Raw genomic sequence first — 12,927 nt, forward strand, 5'->3', positions numbered from 1 at the left:
ACTTTTTCATAACTACATGTGTACACATTATGAAGTTGCAGTTCTGCCTTGGAGGAAGTAGGAAGAACAGCTCCATTTCACTCTCTCTTTTTCTTTTTACAAAAATCTCCAAAGCTATGTCAGTGACCCACAGCTGAAGCAGTCCTTCACTGCAAGTTTCTCTCTTCAGGCTTCTGTGACCTGGGAGGACTGCTAGTGCAGGCAGAAATTGTGATGGGTGTAGGCTGAGATTACTGTAAGTTCCATTCATTTAAACTGCCTTTTACATTCCAGAGGTCCTTTTCCTAGGACACTGCATTAGAAAGACATTTTTTATATATATTCATTATCAGCTGTAGGTGACAAAGTGCAGCTTTTTCCTGAAGAGAGTGAAAGCTATCCTCTCTTGGGGCTAAGAAACTAAACCTCTTAGCCATGCTACTCAGTCTTTTATGCTGATGTGTACTGAATTATACCTCAGATGCATATGTGCTTGGCTTTTCATTATATACTCCATGCAGATGTTTCTTCTTGAAGATATGGATAATTCTGTAGTGATATGAGGCAACCAGGTGCCACTAATTGCCAGGTAGTGGGCGTGAGCTTGTGTCAAGCCCACCTGTGCCTGATTAGGGCGGGCCGCAACTGCGCATGAGCAGGACCAGGGGGCCAATAAAAGTTGAGTCCTGAAGCACAGGCTCAGCTCAGTCCTGAGCATGCCTGCAGAGAGGTCGGTTGCTTCTCTCAGGGTGAGGCTCTGAGGAGTCTAGAATCCGCGGCCTCAGCATTGCAGTACTGCGGCTTAGCCAGCTGCGCCACTCAAGCCTCACCCTGAGGTCGATGAGCGCTAGTGGCGCAATGAAGGTAGTGCGGTGCTGAGAGAAGCAACCGACCTCTCTGCAGGCATGCTCAGGACTGAGCTGAGCCTGTGCTTCAGGACTCAACTTTTATTGGCCCCCTGGTCCTGCTCATGCGCAGTGGGGGCCTGCCCTAATCAGGCACAGGTGGGCTTGACACAAGCTCACGCCCACTACCTGGCAATTAGTGGCACCTGGTTGCCTCATTTCACTACATAATTCCACCGCTGACCTGAGACTCTGTTCAAGTGAAAGGACTCATCCAGTATGCCAAAATATATTTTTTCACCGTGTTAGGCCCTTACCTCTAAATGTAGGAAAAGCACTTTAGTGGCACTGGAAATGTAAACTCGTTGTTGAGGAAGACAGGTGAAACAGGTTATGTGCATTAGCAGTAGCAGTGTCCTACTTGGGCTGGAATTTCTATCTCCTTGTGCTGGGAATGACCACGAAAGATCTTTTCCAATCAGCTGTAGAAATGGTAGAGCTTTTAGAACTTGAGCATTTGCTGACAGGTGGGATTAGGTCTGTAGAAGACATCTTGTCAGAAAAGTTTCAGAGCAGGCAGCCTTATTGGGGTATTGCCTTGAGAGTAAGAAATCCAGCAGTCTGTTCCTCATTTGACTTTACTGCTGGGAGGTGTTCAGACACTGACCTCCTGGCTTGTGATGAATGAGAAGTGATGGGTCTTCAACTTAATGGGACAGTGCTTTGTTTGGCATAGCTCTTATTCCATGGTCAATACACTTTCCAGAGTTAGTCCTTTGCCAGGAAATGCACAACTGATCTACCTACTTCTGACATACTTGCTTTCAGCTCTTGATTCAAGTGGCAGAGCCTCTGGAAATACCCTTTTGCTCCAAGACTTTCTTACTGAAAATGTACACTGCATATGTTCTGCCCTTCCAGAAATAGCTATTTAAAGGCTCTTTCTTGGCAGTATGGGAAGCAGCTTTTTGATTTTAAAGGACACCATAATTTACAGTTGAAAAAGACTCGGAGTATTTTAGCCAAATACACTTCATTCTTGTCCCTGAGCAGTTCAAGGTTCTTTACAGGGTGTTGGCAGGTTCTCTTGCAAGTGTGAGCTTCCTGTTCCAAGTCTTCTAGGGAACTGTTTGTTGGTATGCTATTGAGAAGCTTTAAGTACTCTAGATGCTTAGTAGGAAACTCAAAGTGAAAACTGGCCTTTTTTTTTTTCCCAAGGTGTCACTTTAGGTTGATAGTCTTTAAAATGGATGAAATGTAGGGATAATGATACTTCAACAGAACCACTTGGCAGCTGGAAGAAAAGTTGGCTGATAAAACCCAATGATGACAAAAGTTTGTATTAACTTTCTGTGGCATGTTTTATGGGAAGTTGTGCAGTGCTAGAACACCATTCTTAATGTTGTGATTTGAAGCAAGGTGGATTTTTCTACCTCTTGCAGTTCTCTTCAATGGGAAGAGACTGCATCATGTTTTTATCTATGTTTCATTAGTTTGTTTGAATGTGTAGTGTATCAGCCTAACAGTGTTATTAGACTTTGCTTACTGGATAATAATGGTAATGTAGTACAACCTCTGTTGCTTTAAGATGAATCATCCAGTGATAAAAGGTATTTTGGAGTAAGAAGGTTGTTGATGCCAAGTGTGAAGAATATCAAGTGAAGCCCCAAGGACATAGTTTTATTTTTTTCTCTTAAAAAAAAAAAGCATGCATGCAAAAAACACTTTTTCCCAACATAAAAATTGAACTGTGTGTTTACTTTTCTTAAACTGGTTAAAGGATCTGATCCTCAATGAAGACTGCAAGTGTGCCAGTCTGAGGTTTGGTGCTGGCATTATTTGAATTAACTGTCAGTTCTAGAAGGTCTTAATTCTTGGTGTTAAAAAGTTTGATAATTGCTAAAAAAAAACATTAAAAATATCTCCTTTTAGGTAGAAATCAAGTATTTGGGAAACTTCGGTGAACCAGTTGTACAGTTTGAGCAAAAGAACCTTGTGAAAACTAATGACACCATATATGTTTTTCTTACCTAAAGGAACACATTCACTACTTTGAGAAGCTGATGAAGCACACTATAGACATATAGAAACTAAAATCTAGTTTGTATCTGTCTATAGTATGTTCCATCAGCATCATAAGGCTCTTTTTTTTTTCCTTCTCAATAATAACAATACAACTTTTTGTTAAGAAATATTGAAATGGTACTGATTTGTTGCTTCTGGTTCTATTCCCTAGCAGAAGACATTTTGAAGTGTTTAGAGGCTTTAGTAGGAAACAGTTTGAATGGAAAGACTGCATTAAAAACATGTGGTTTTGAGAAATGGATCCTTGCCTTCTTAAATCTTATACAGGTGAAGTTAACCTCATTAAAGCTAGATATTGTATTTAAGATATATTTCGGTTTAAAAAGTTTACAGTAATTGTGCAACTGTAAATAGAAATTGTTAGTGAATGGACTTGAAACAGAGTAAACTCGTGCTTGCTGTATTGATTGTCTTCAGACTCATGAAGACAGATCTGTGTTTACTTGCAAAAGAAAAAAAAAAAAGCTTTGTAGTAATCAATGCCCAAGGAGTTGTTTGTTTTGTTGTTTGTTGGTTTTCTGTGTAGTTGGTTTTTTAAACTTTTTTGTTCTGCAGAAAATAAGTTCAGGAGTCTTTCCTCTAGTATTTGCCTAGCCATCATTAGGTGATTTCCAAAGTGCTGTTCTTCGTCATGTAAAATAAACTAGTATTTTTCCCCCCTTTGTTTTATACCGGGCAAGATTCCTGCTGATGTCAGTCTTTTTGTCTTTCTGAGAAGACTTTGAGATCAGCCTTGGGGCTCAGTCTGAATCAGAGGATATGTTACAGAATGCCTTTTTGCTTCCTTGTCCCTGAAGTGAATATCAATTTAACTTCCTTCCTGAGAGATACTTGCCCATGGAATTGGTGGGTTGCATTTCTGCAGTGATGAACTGCTGCTATTTTTACCTTACCCAGGATTCAGGGAAGTAAGGGGGCTCCAACTGTCCAGCTTCTCTGAGAGCTGTAGGATTTTTATAGTTGTTGTTTACTCCCCTGAATGCCCTTTCAGGAGAGGGCTTCTTTGAACATACCCAGTGGTTTGCTCTCCTTGGCTGTTACAAGTGCTGCTTCAGTCACTGGGGTCTGTGTTCCTCTAGCAGTTCATTTCCTTTGCATCAGGCCTCAGCAGGTAGTTTGGAAAACCAACCTTAATGAACAGTCAGTGGAAATAAATAAACATGATAAATTATAAATATATATATGTACACACACACACACCTATACATAAATCTGCAGAGAAGATAAATATATTCACATTTATATCACCATCAGTCTCCCTGTTTTCTGCGTATCCCCCAAGGACAAGTGGCAGACAGTGCATGCTAGTTTAGTTTATTTTGCACTTATTTCCAAAAGCTTTATTAGATTGAAGGGTTTATTATGTTGGTATAAGCACAATACTGTTTATGATAGTCTTCTCTCAAAAGATTCATTGCCTAAAAGGCAGCTTACACTGGATAAAAGGAAGAGAGTAACAGTGGAGCAGAAATTAAGAGGCCCCCTTAAAATAAGGGCTCACCACTCCACATAACCTTCTTAGGACTTTTCTATCCTGTGTTCTAGTCCCAAACATCTTACCAGCAATCTTGGTAGTACCAGGCAGTGAGGCAAATAAGGAAGACAACCCACCCCTTTGTCCAGCTTGCTAACACTGAATAGTGGTTGTTTCTTTCTTTTTTCCAAGCAGTCAGAAAGGGAAGCAGTTTGTTTATACTTTGAAATGGGTGAATCCAGAAGAAAAAAAGAGGAAGGAGAGAGGAGGAAGGAGGGCTGAAATCATCTGACCCTGCCACTTTGACTCCTTATGGGCTGTGGCTCTGTTAACCAGTAAGCAAAGAGAACCATTGAAAAATATTGCTGCAGTGTTGTTTTTTAAAGCAGATGGTGTGATTCCTCTTTGTATGGTGAGGGGGGAAGAAGTCATCTTAAAAAAAAAAAATAATCAAACTTGTTTCTTTGGACAACTGTATATGCTCTCAAATAGAGAAGCAGGGTATGTGGAAGCCTAAGATGCAAAATATTTTTATAATTTGAGTAGAGAGTTTTGACCAAAGCTGAAAATACTGCTTGCAAAAAATAAAGTAAATGTTCTTAAAAATATGAGAAAAACAAAACATTAAAATCAAAATCACTTTGACTTTCCTTCTGTCTTGTGCTTCTGAGCTTTTAGAAGTAAAACGTAAACAGTTTATATAGCTTGTGATGACAGGAAGTGGTCTAATTGTTCTTAATATGGTATCTGTTTAAATCCTTACAGAAAAGAATGCACAGTTGAAAAGAACTGACAACAGTAATGAATATGCTATTTTTCTGAAACTATTTTGCCACAACTACTCCAAAAAAGTCACATTATCTCACACCGGTCTGCTTTGCCACATAAATTACAGATTATAAAAATGAACTCTGAGTGTTCCTGATTGTTCTTGGTAATTTTGTAATGTAAAATAAAGCATTTTTTTTTCTATTCAGTTATAAATCTTGGAGCAAGTTAGAATGTAGATATTAGATTGTTGGAAATCTATATTAAAAAATGAAAGTAAAACTAATGCTTTCATTTTCATAAAATTAGCATAACTTTAAAGTTTACCTGTTGAAACTGGAAGCATGAGCCACAGTCTTAGAGACATGTTCTTTTAAGTATTTCTGAAAATTGAGTGCCACTAGAGACAGGAAATACATGAGTGCTTTGGAAGATTATTTTACAAGCCTGAAAATTGTGTGTGAGTTGAAAGATGACTTTATGAGCCTTCCACTTGAGTAGAAACATTAATCAATGTTGAGATAAGCCTAAGAGAAATGAGGTGTCCTTATTCTGTTGCTCATGGAACTGCTTGCTTTTCTCCACATCCAGACTTTGGTCTTAGCATGAGGTTTGGACAGCACACATTAGATAAGTAAAACACTCTTAATTTCTTTATTGTGTAGTTGGCATGTGTTCTGCATGCTTCATGAATTCTTGTGAATTGACCTCCATAGCATCTCTGTGAAAATACGAATTACTGTTATATTCTTTTACACCTGTGAAATTGTGCTACATACTAATTGAGACTAATTTTTTTGAAACTGCATTCGTATTAGGAATCAGCTTCAAATACTAGAAACTTAAGTTTCTCAGAGAATGTAACGTTCAGTACACCATTCCAAAGGAATTTTCATGCTCAAGAGCATCTCCAGATTTTAATATATGCATACTGGTGATTTCAGTCCATGTGAGAGTTACTCTCTGCTTCTCCTTAGCACACAAGTCCTGCATTTGCTCTTGGCTCATGTGCCACACTTCAGGGTGCACCACTTTCTTCCTTGGAGGCACAGATCACTCCTTATTCTTTCTTGTTCCCCCTGCTCCTCTTCTTTCCTGAGGTGAATGGAGAGATCTGCTGAGCATCTCAGTCCTCAGAGACAGCATACTTGCTTGCTGGGTTGAAACTTCTGTTCCTGTGCAGTATCTCTGGCATGTAGGAGGAGGAATGTTTTAATGAAGCAGGAGAAATGTAAGTGGGATCTCTGGGGAGGTTCTCTAACTATGTCTGCCAAGTTTCTAACGCAGGCAGATAAAATATGGAGGAGAAGATATTTGAAGGTATTCTGCTATTTTGTTCTGTTTTTGCAGCTGTTTAAGCTTGGAGGACTTTCTGGGTACCTCGGGGACAATCACTTTTGGCATTAGGGGAGCTGAGGTAGACAAGTCAGTTCAGAATGGATGTCAGTCACTTAGGCTGAACACGACAGAATTCATCTGTCAGTTTCCTTAAAGAGGGCTTTCTAGCAAAGGCCTTTCTACTCTGCTAAGTCACTTGGTTATAATTTGAATTGTCTTCTAAGCTGGTTTAAAATTATGTCTTTGGCAGTTAAATTTCTGCCAAAAACTTTATTCAAGTTCTTCAGTCAAAACCCCAAAATTACTCTTTCAAACAGGGTAGAATGCTGACAGAATTAAGGGAAGACCACCAGTGTTTCTATACTCTGTTTAAATGTGAAGGTGTGTGTATACAGTACACCAAATTACTTTAGTTGACTCCGTAATATAAAAAAGGAAAGGAATTTTCAGAGATTCTCATTCTTCAGCTACTTTTCCAAACATTTGGTTTATGCTTCACAGAAGCAGAATTGTGAAAAGCGCGTATGAAAAAATTCTGTTCTGGATTGTTTTATTAACTGTAGCAATAATCTTATGATAATCTGAAAAGATAGAGATTCCTTAGTGAGGTAGTGTGATTGGGTTCATACAGAGGGCTTTATCAAAATCATCATCTCAAAATTCAGCCTTGCCATCCACCCCCCCAAACAGAAAGCATTTTAAAAGGAAGCTGTCAGTTTTACCAAATAGTAGTAAGAACTGACCCAAGGATAAATAAGTGGATTTTATGAAGACTATCTCAGAGCTACAGAAGATTCAGGAAGAATCCAGTTTCAGAGACAATTAAACAGCAGAATGTATATTCAAAGAAAAAATAAAATATGACTGGCAAGATCTGTCCAGTTGGAGTGGGAACAGAATTTGGTTACTGAGCAGTGTCTATTGCAAATATTATGGTAAAGAACTTTCTTCACAATTAGATTTGTAGGATTCCCAAAATTTGTCGCTGTAATTTATTTTATTTGTAGCTTTCATGGGCGTATTTGCTGGGGTTTTTTTTTCTGTCAGCACTTCCTTTAGAATTTTTTCCACCCTCTGTTTAGTGAGGTAGGCTGTCCATTCCACAAGGTTGCCTTTAACCTTGTCCTTCCATTTTGTTTGAGTATCACTCTACTCCCTCCAGCCTATGCTTAGGCTTTCTGCAGCTGTACCGTTTTAGCTGGCTGGGGTCTCCTTCCCTATCTCCACTAACTTATTCTTATCCCAAGTAATTAATTGGATTGTGCTAAAGTGGTGTTCTCAGTGGATACAACCAGGGAACTTGCTCATTGAAACAATTATTATTGGCTAATTTCTTTTATTCTCAGTTTAGCCCTGCTATTCAGCTCTACCTGGTACTAAAATGAGAGAGGTGAGTGGGAGTTGCCAGTTAACCTATTATATGAAAAGCTGAGTAAGTACTTGAGCTTATCCTCTCCACTTACCCTACACTGAGCTCAAGCTGCTGTCAGTTCCTCATTTGCAGCTGATCATTTATGATCCTACAAACCGAAAAGCCTAACAGTACTCTTAACTTTTTTTTAAATCTAGAATGATCTGCACCTTCTACTTCAATCTGTAGTAGATAAGAAATTAAACTTCAATTAGTTGAGGTGTAGGTGTAGGTGTTTTATGTTCTTTTGGGGTTTTTTGTTTTGTTTTTTTGTTTGTTTTTCAGAAAAAAATTGTGATCCAGGTCATTTTACTCTAGATTTGTTGCTCAGAAAGATACTGCCATTGCATGCAATTAGGGATTTCTGAGGGATAAAATACATGACATTTTCATAATGATGCCCTTTTACTGATGTTTAATTTGTGATGCATAATGTGTCAGAAGATAGTTATGAATTATTCAGGCAGTGTTTTGAGGGAAGTGTTCAAGGAAAAAAGTGAAACCAAGTTTTAGACTGTGTTACTCTTGAGTTTTTGTACTGGTTTTAAAATTCCCCGTTTCCATGGGGAAACAGATATAGAACAAACTGAATAGAATGAGTAAAGATGTGCTACCAGTATAAATTGAGCCATTTTTAATATTTTTAGGCCAGAGCTTGTATTTTCTGTTTGAAAACAAAAATACTAGTTCAATATCAACAATTTTGATAACAGAAACCTCTTATGTACTGTTTGTAGAATGTACTTGTTTGTAGAATCTTAAACATTTTGACTTTTGGAAACTGTGTTTTAACCTTTAAAAATTAATTTTTCTGGTAATCTTTTAGCTCCTTGACTTTTCCATTTATTTTCCCTGAGTATGTAGTGTATTTTAAATGTTGATGATTTTTGGTACTACTGAGCTTTCTTGAATATCAGGGTATTTGGAGGGGGGAAAAGTGAGGTTATGAGTTGAGCATTCTGGGTGCTGTTTGTGCCATGTAGTTTAGCATGGTGCCCTTGTGCTAAATTAATTATTGTCAGTGTTTCTCTTTGCAAAATTCTGTTCTGACCAAGACCATTATAGGAGCTGTACAAGTTTGTGTGACAGAAGGGTGTATTCTGGTTGTAAAATGGGATCTTTTCCTTTTCTTAGCCACTCACACAGTCATTCTCTTTGTGGAACTTGTTCTGTCTACTGTCTGGAGGGGTAAGAAATAGGCGTTTATCATTTCTTCTCTCCCTTCTGGCTGCCATTGACAATTATCACAGATGGTGTTGGAGATACATATGTAGAAGTCTCTTTACAACATCCTTGAGCTTAGACTGTCAAAATATGTTAAATATTCCTAAATCATATTGCAGCCACTATCTCCAAATTTTGCTCTATACCACTTCAGTGTTTTAATGCTAAGCAGCCCCAAAGACAGACAAGAGATTTTGTTCTGCACAGAGCTGTTGAGATCTAATGAGTTTGTCATCAAGTTTGTCGCAGTAGTGGACCATCATGTTTCCAGACTGCACAAATACATAAACACAGCAGACATATTTCCCTGCATTATAAATACGAGATCAGGGAGTTTAAGCCATCAAGCCTTCTTTAAGAGCACAGGCACCAGGAGTTTGATTTGTCAAGAAGTCCTAGCTTTTTGTTTTAGTTGACTATTCCACTACTTTTTCCTTATGGTTTTTCATGCATTCTGTAGTTAGTAAAATACATACCTTCTCTACCTGATGCCTCCATTTCAGCTGAGCCCTGCAAGTTGGGGAAGACATTCTGTCATCTGTCTTGCTGGCCTCACACTGAAAGAGTTGAGACAAGACCCTTGTTCCTGAGTGCTCACCTGCTGTGAGAGATTTTTTTCCTCTCAAGAAAGAAATGTTCTACAGTGCTGGTTTTCTCCATGCAGTTAACTTGTATTATCTGCCTGATTTGCTTATTGAAGATACTTAAGGATTCTGCCAAACTTCACCTTGTGCTTGGAGTTTTAGGCATGTAGCATAGGCTGCATCTGATGACTTTGTTCTTTGATTTGATACCAAACTTGGTCATTCCTTAAAAAAAAGTATTCCTGGGTAACTTTAGTGTGTGAAGTGAAATTTAGACATGGTTTTCAAATTGTTTTCTTTTTTAGAGTTGCCTTAGTTTCTCCTCTGACTTGAATGAAATTTGGCAACCATATGCCAGCATGAAGCAGCAGGTTACCTTTTAGTAGTACGTTGTCCTTTAGTTTGGGATTTTGGGTATGAGAATAGTTCCATTATTTACCTTGCACAGAAGTAACTGCCCTACTACTTGCATTGCTGTCAGGGGAACTTTGGGAGAAAAATAGATTTTTGATATGATAGTTTTTTACTCACATATCTGGAAGGTTCTTGGGAGCTTCCTCTGGGTGTTTCAATCCTGAACCACCACTGTGGAACAGCTATAGGGATGAGTACTCTGAGAAGGAGGCTGTCAATCAGTGGATTTCAGATTTTGCTCTAATGAAAATTCCCCTCCCCAAATGTCATTGCGTTTTTTTTTTTCATTTCAAAGTTCTTGTAGCTTTGAGACTGAGAATTGGGTCTCACACTCCTTAGCTCCTCATGAGAATACTGGGAGGCACAAGGTAAACGAATCATGTAGGGCTACTGTGCTATGTTTAAAAAAAACATAAAAAAACCCCCAGACTTCCAGGACTGATTGCTCCTGGCACATGTTTTAGGATGAAAATTTATCCTGAAGATTTCCATTTAATGACAACTCTTGGTAAGTAATTCATAATTCTGTGCTTTATTTGGGAACATTTGTATTCTCAGTCGGCAGGTCTAAGAATTCTAGGCAAACAACTACTACAGATTTGTTATACTAAACAGACTTCCAGTTAAACACACAGAATTAAAATGAAACCATTAGCTTTGTCACGTTCGAAACTGTTCAACATGAACTTTTCAAAAGGAAATCAGTTTAACTCTTTTTTTGTATTCATGGTGAATAAGAACTCAGGGACTTGAAATTGCACACATGATGAATTTTCAGGATTTTTGTAAGTTCTGTTAAATGTTTGAAAATAGGTATTGTGAAAGGTGCTTATGTCAGTTTGAGAATTTTGTCTATTACATGCTGTTTAACAGTGATTTACATTTATTTAGGTTCTTCTAAAGAAGGAGGAGCTGGAGCTGTGGATGAGGATGATTTTATTAAGGCATTTACAGATGTTCCTACTGTACAGGTAAGATGCTGTGTGTACTCATGTTTGTTTTCAGAAATGTGCTATTTTCAATACTATGTATTAGCCTGCTTTTAAAACTTGTGGTTTTTAAGCAGGTGTCATTACATTTCCTTCTCTCAGAATTTACAGTCTCCACAGAAAGCTTCATGTTTTCCAATTAGTTACCAAAACCACTGCCTTTTCTTTCCTGTCCTACTAATGATCCCATTGTGTTTCAGCTAAAATCTATTATTGATTTTCCTTATCTTTCCCAGGAAGCTAGTGAAAATAATTTTGTTTTAATTTTAAATTAAAGAAGAATTTCTGTAATGTTTGGAAACTTAAGGGATGCAATTTGAAGGGATAGTCAAGTAATAATAATACAGGCAAAGAATTTTAAAAGCAAGAGCTGTATTTTCAAATGTGCCTGAACTGTAATGTGTCTCTGGTATACATGTCCTCATCTCTAGCAGTACTTCAAAAAAAGAAATCTGCTGCATAATTAGAATATTAATGAAGCTGTTGGATTCTGGGTTCTTAGTTGAAAGATGAGATTTTAATTGCTGCTGTTTAAGTGTGGGAATTGCACATATTCAGTACTTTCACACTGTTGAGTCATTTAACATGCTTGTATCTTCCTAGACATGTTTGAATAAGTTTTCCTTGAGCAGCTGAGTTGTGGAAGACAACCAAAAGCTCAGTTATCCACAGTTGCCAATCACCAGAAGGATTTTGTATGATTCCCTTTTCTTGATACGTAGTTTTGTTCTGGTTTTATTTCCCAAAATGATAGCATAGTGATTTGTTAGATCTTTGTCTTTAGGCAGAAATACTGTCTGCTTTCTGAAGGAACACTTTATGTCCACCATCCCTGTCACACTGAGGAAATCTTGTCTTGTCTTGTAAGAACTTTGTTTCTTTGACTCTCCAAGCTGTGTTAAGAATGCTTTAGAGGGCAAACCCATGGAGCTCTTAATATTGTTTATCCCCATTAGTGTTGGGTAGAGCCACATTCCACAGCACAGAAAATGTTCTGCTTGTAGTTCAGTCCCTTAGTGTTTTCAGTCCCAAGCAGAGTTCTCTAATCACTCGACTTGGTTAATAATATTGCAAAAACAAAAGTGAGGTAACTTAATGTCATTGCCCAGGGAATGAGATTTTCTGTCCGACTGCTGGATGACCTAGGAAGGTCATTCCTAAACTGCAAGAGCTGGAGGAGAAAGACAGTTGTCTTCACTAATGCCACCTGAATTTAGGTGAGGAGATGAGAGAATATGTAACGGACCCAGTACAGCCCATTTTTTTCATGGATGAGAATGCAAATTAACACCTGGTGATGCATGGGAACACAGAAAAACCTCGCCTTAATAAACAAACAAACAAAAACACCCCTGACCACCCACAAGAATAATGAATTCCTGCTGTCTAAATCCATGCTTCTAGTTGTGGACAGTCACTGAGACTCTCAAAAGATCCTGTTGCTTGAGATGGTATTAATTACTAAGGAAGAGAGAAGTTTCTTTACTAACCGCCACGAGGGAAGAATCTTTATTACCTGTAATTTGCCAAGTTTCTCTAAAAGCAAAGAAAACTTGTTAGAATGGGTAGAGCATCTTGTTTGTACATTATTGTGCCCATTTGAAAAACATTCCACGAATGGATTTCAGTAGTGGCTTCCATACGGAAGGGAACTCTATTATGGAAGAAGGGATGCAATTCTGAATCAATTAAATGCATCAAGATTAATCAAGTAAATTGAGATTACTTAGCTGTGTGTAGTATTAACTCATTTTTTAAAAGTCTCCAATGGTATGTAGACCTTCCCAGTAACCTGTTACAGTAACTTCTCATAATT

The 12,927-nt window shown here is 38.1% G+C and overlaps 1 protein-coding gene across 25 annotated transcripts in view; it reads left to right on the top strand.

Moving 5' to 3' along the window:
- CLASP2 (cytoplasmic linker associated protein 2) overlaps positions 1–12,927 on the top strand; it is a 137,337-nt gene that overhangs the window by 59,007 nt on the left and 65,403 nt on the right. For all 25 annotated transcript variants that reach the window (XM_030444450.1, XM_030444458.1, XM_030444452.1 and 22 more), the window contains one exon: positions 11,014–11,093. In XM_030444450.1, the coding sequence (XP_030300310.1) occupies positions 11,014–11,093 (80 nt within the window). The remainder of the gene's footprint in view (positions 1–11,013; positions 11,094–12,927) is intronic.

The sequence above is a fragment of the Calypte anna genome, chromosome 2 (genome assembly GCF_003957555.1).
Source record: "Calypte anna isolate BGI_N300 chromosome 2, bCalAnn1_v1.p, whole genome shotgun sequence".
In the NCBI taxonomy this organism is placed as follows: Eukaryota; Metazoa; Chordata; class Aves; order Apodiformes; family Trochilidae; genus Calypte; species Calypte anna.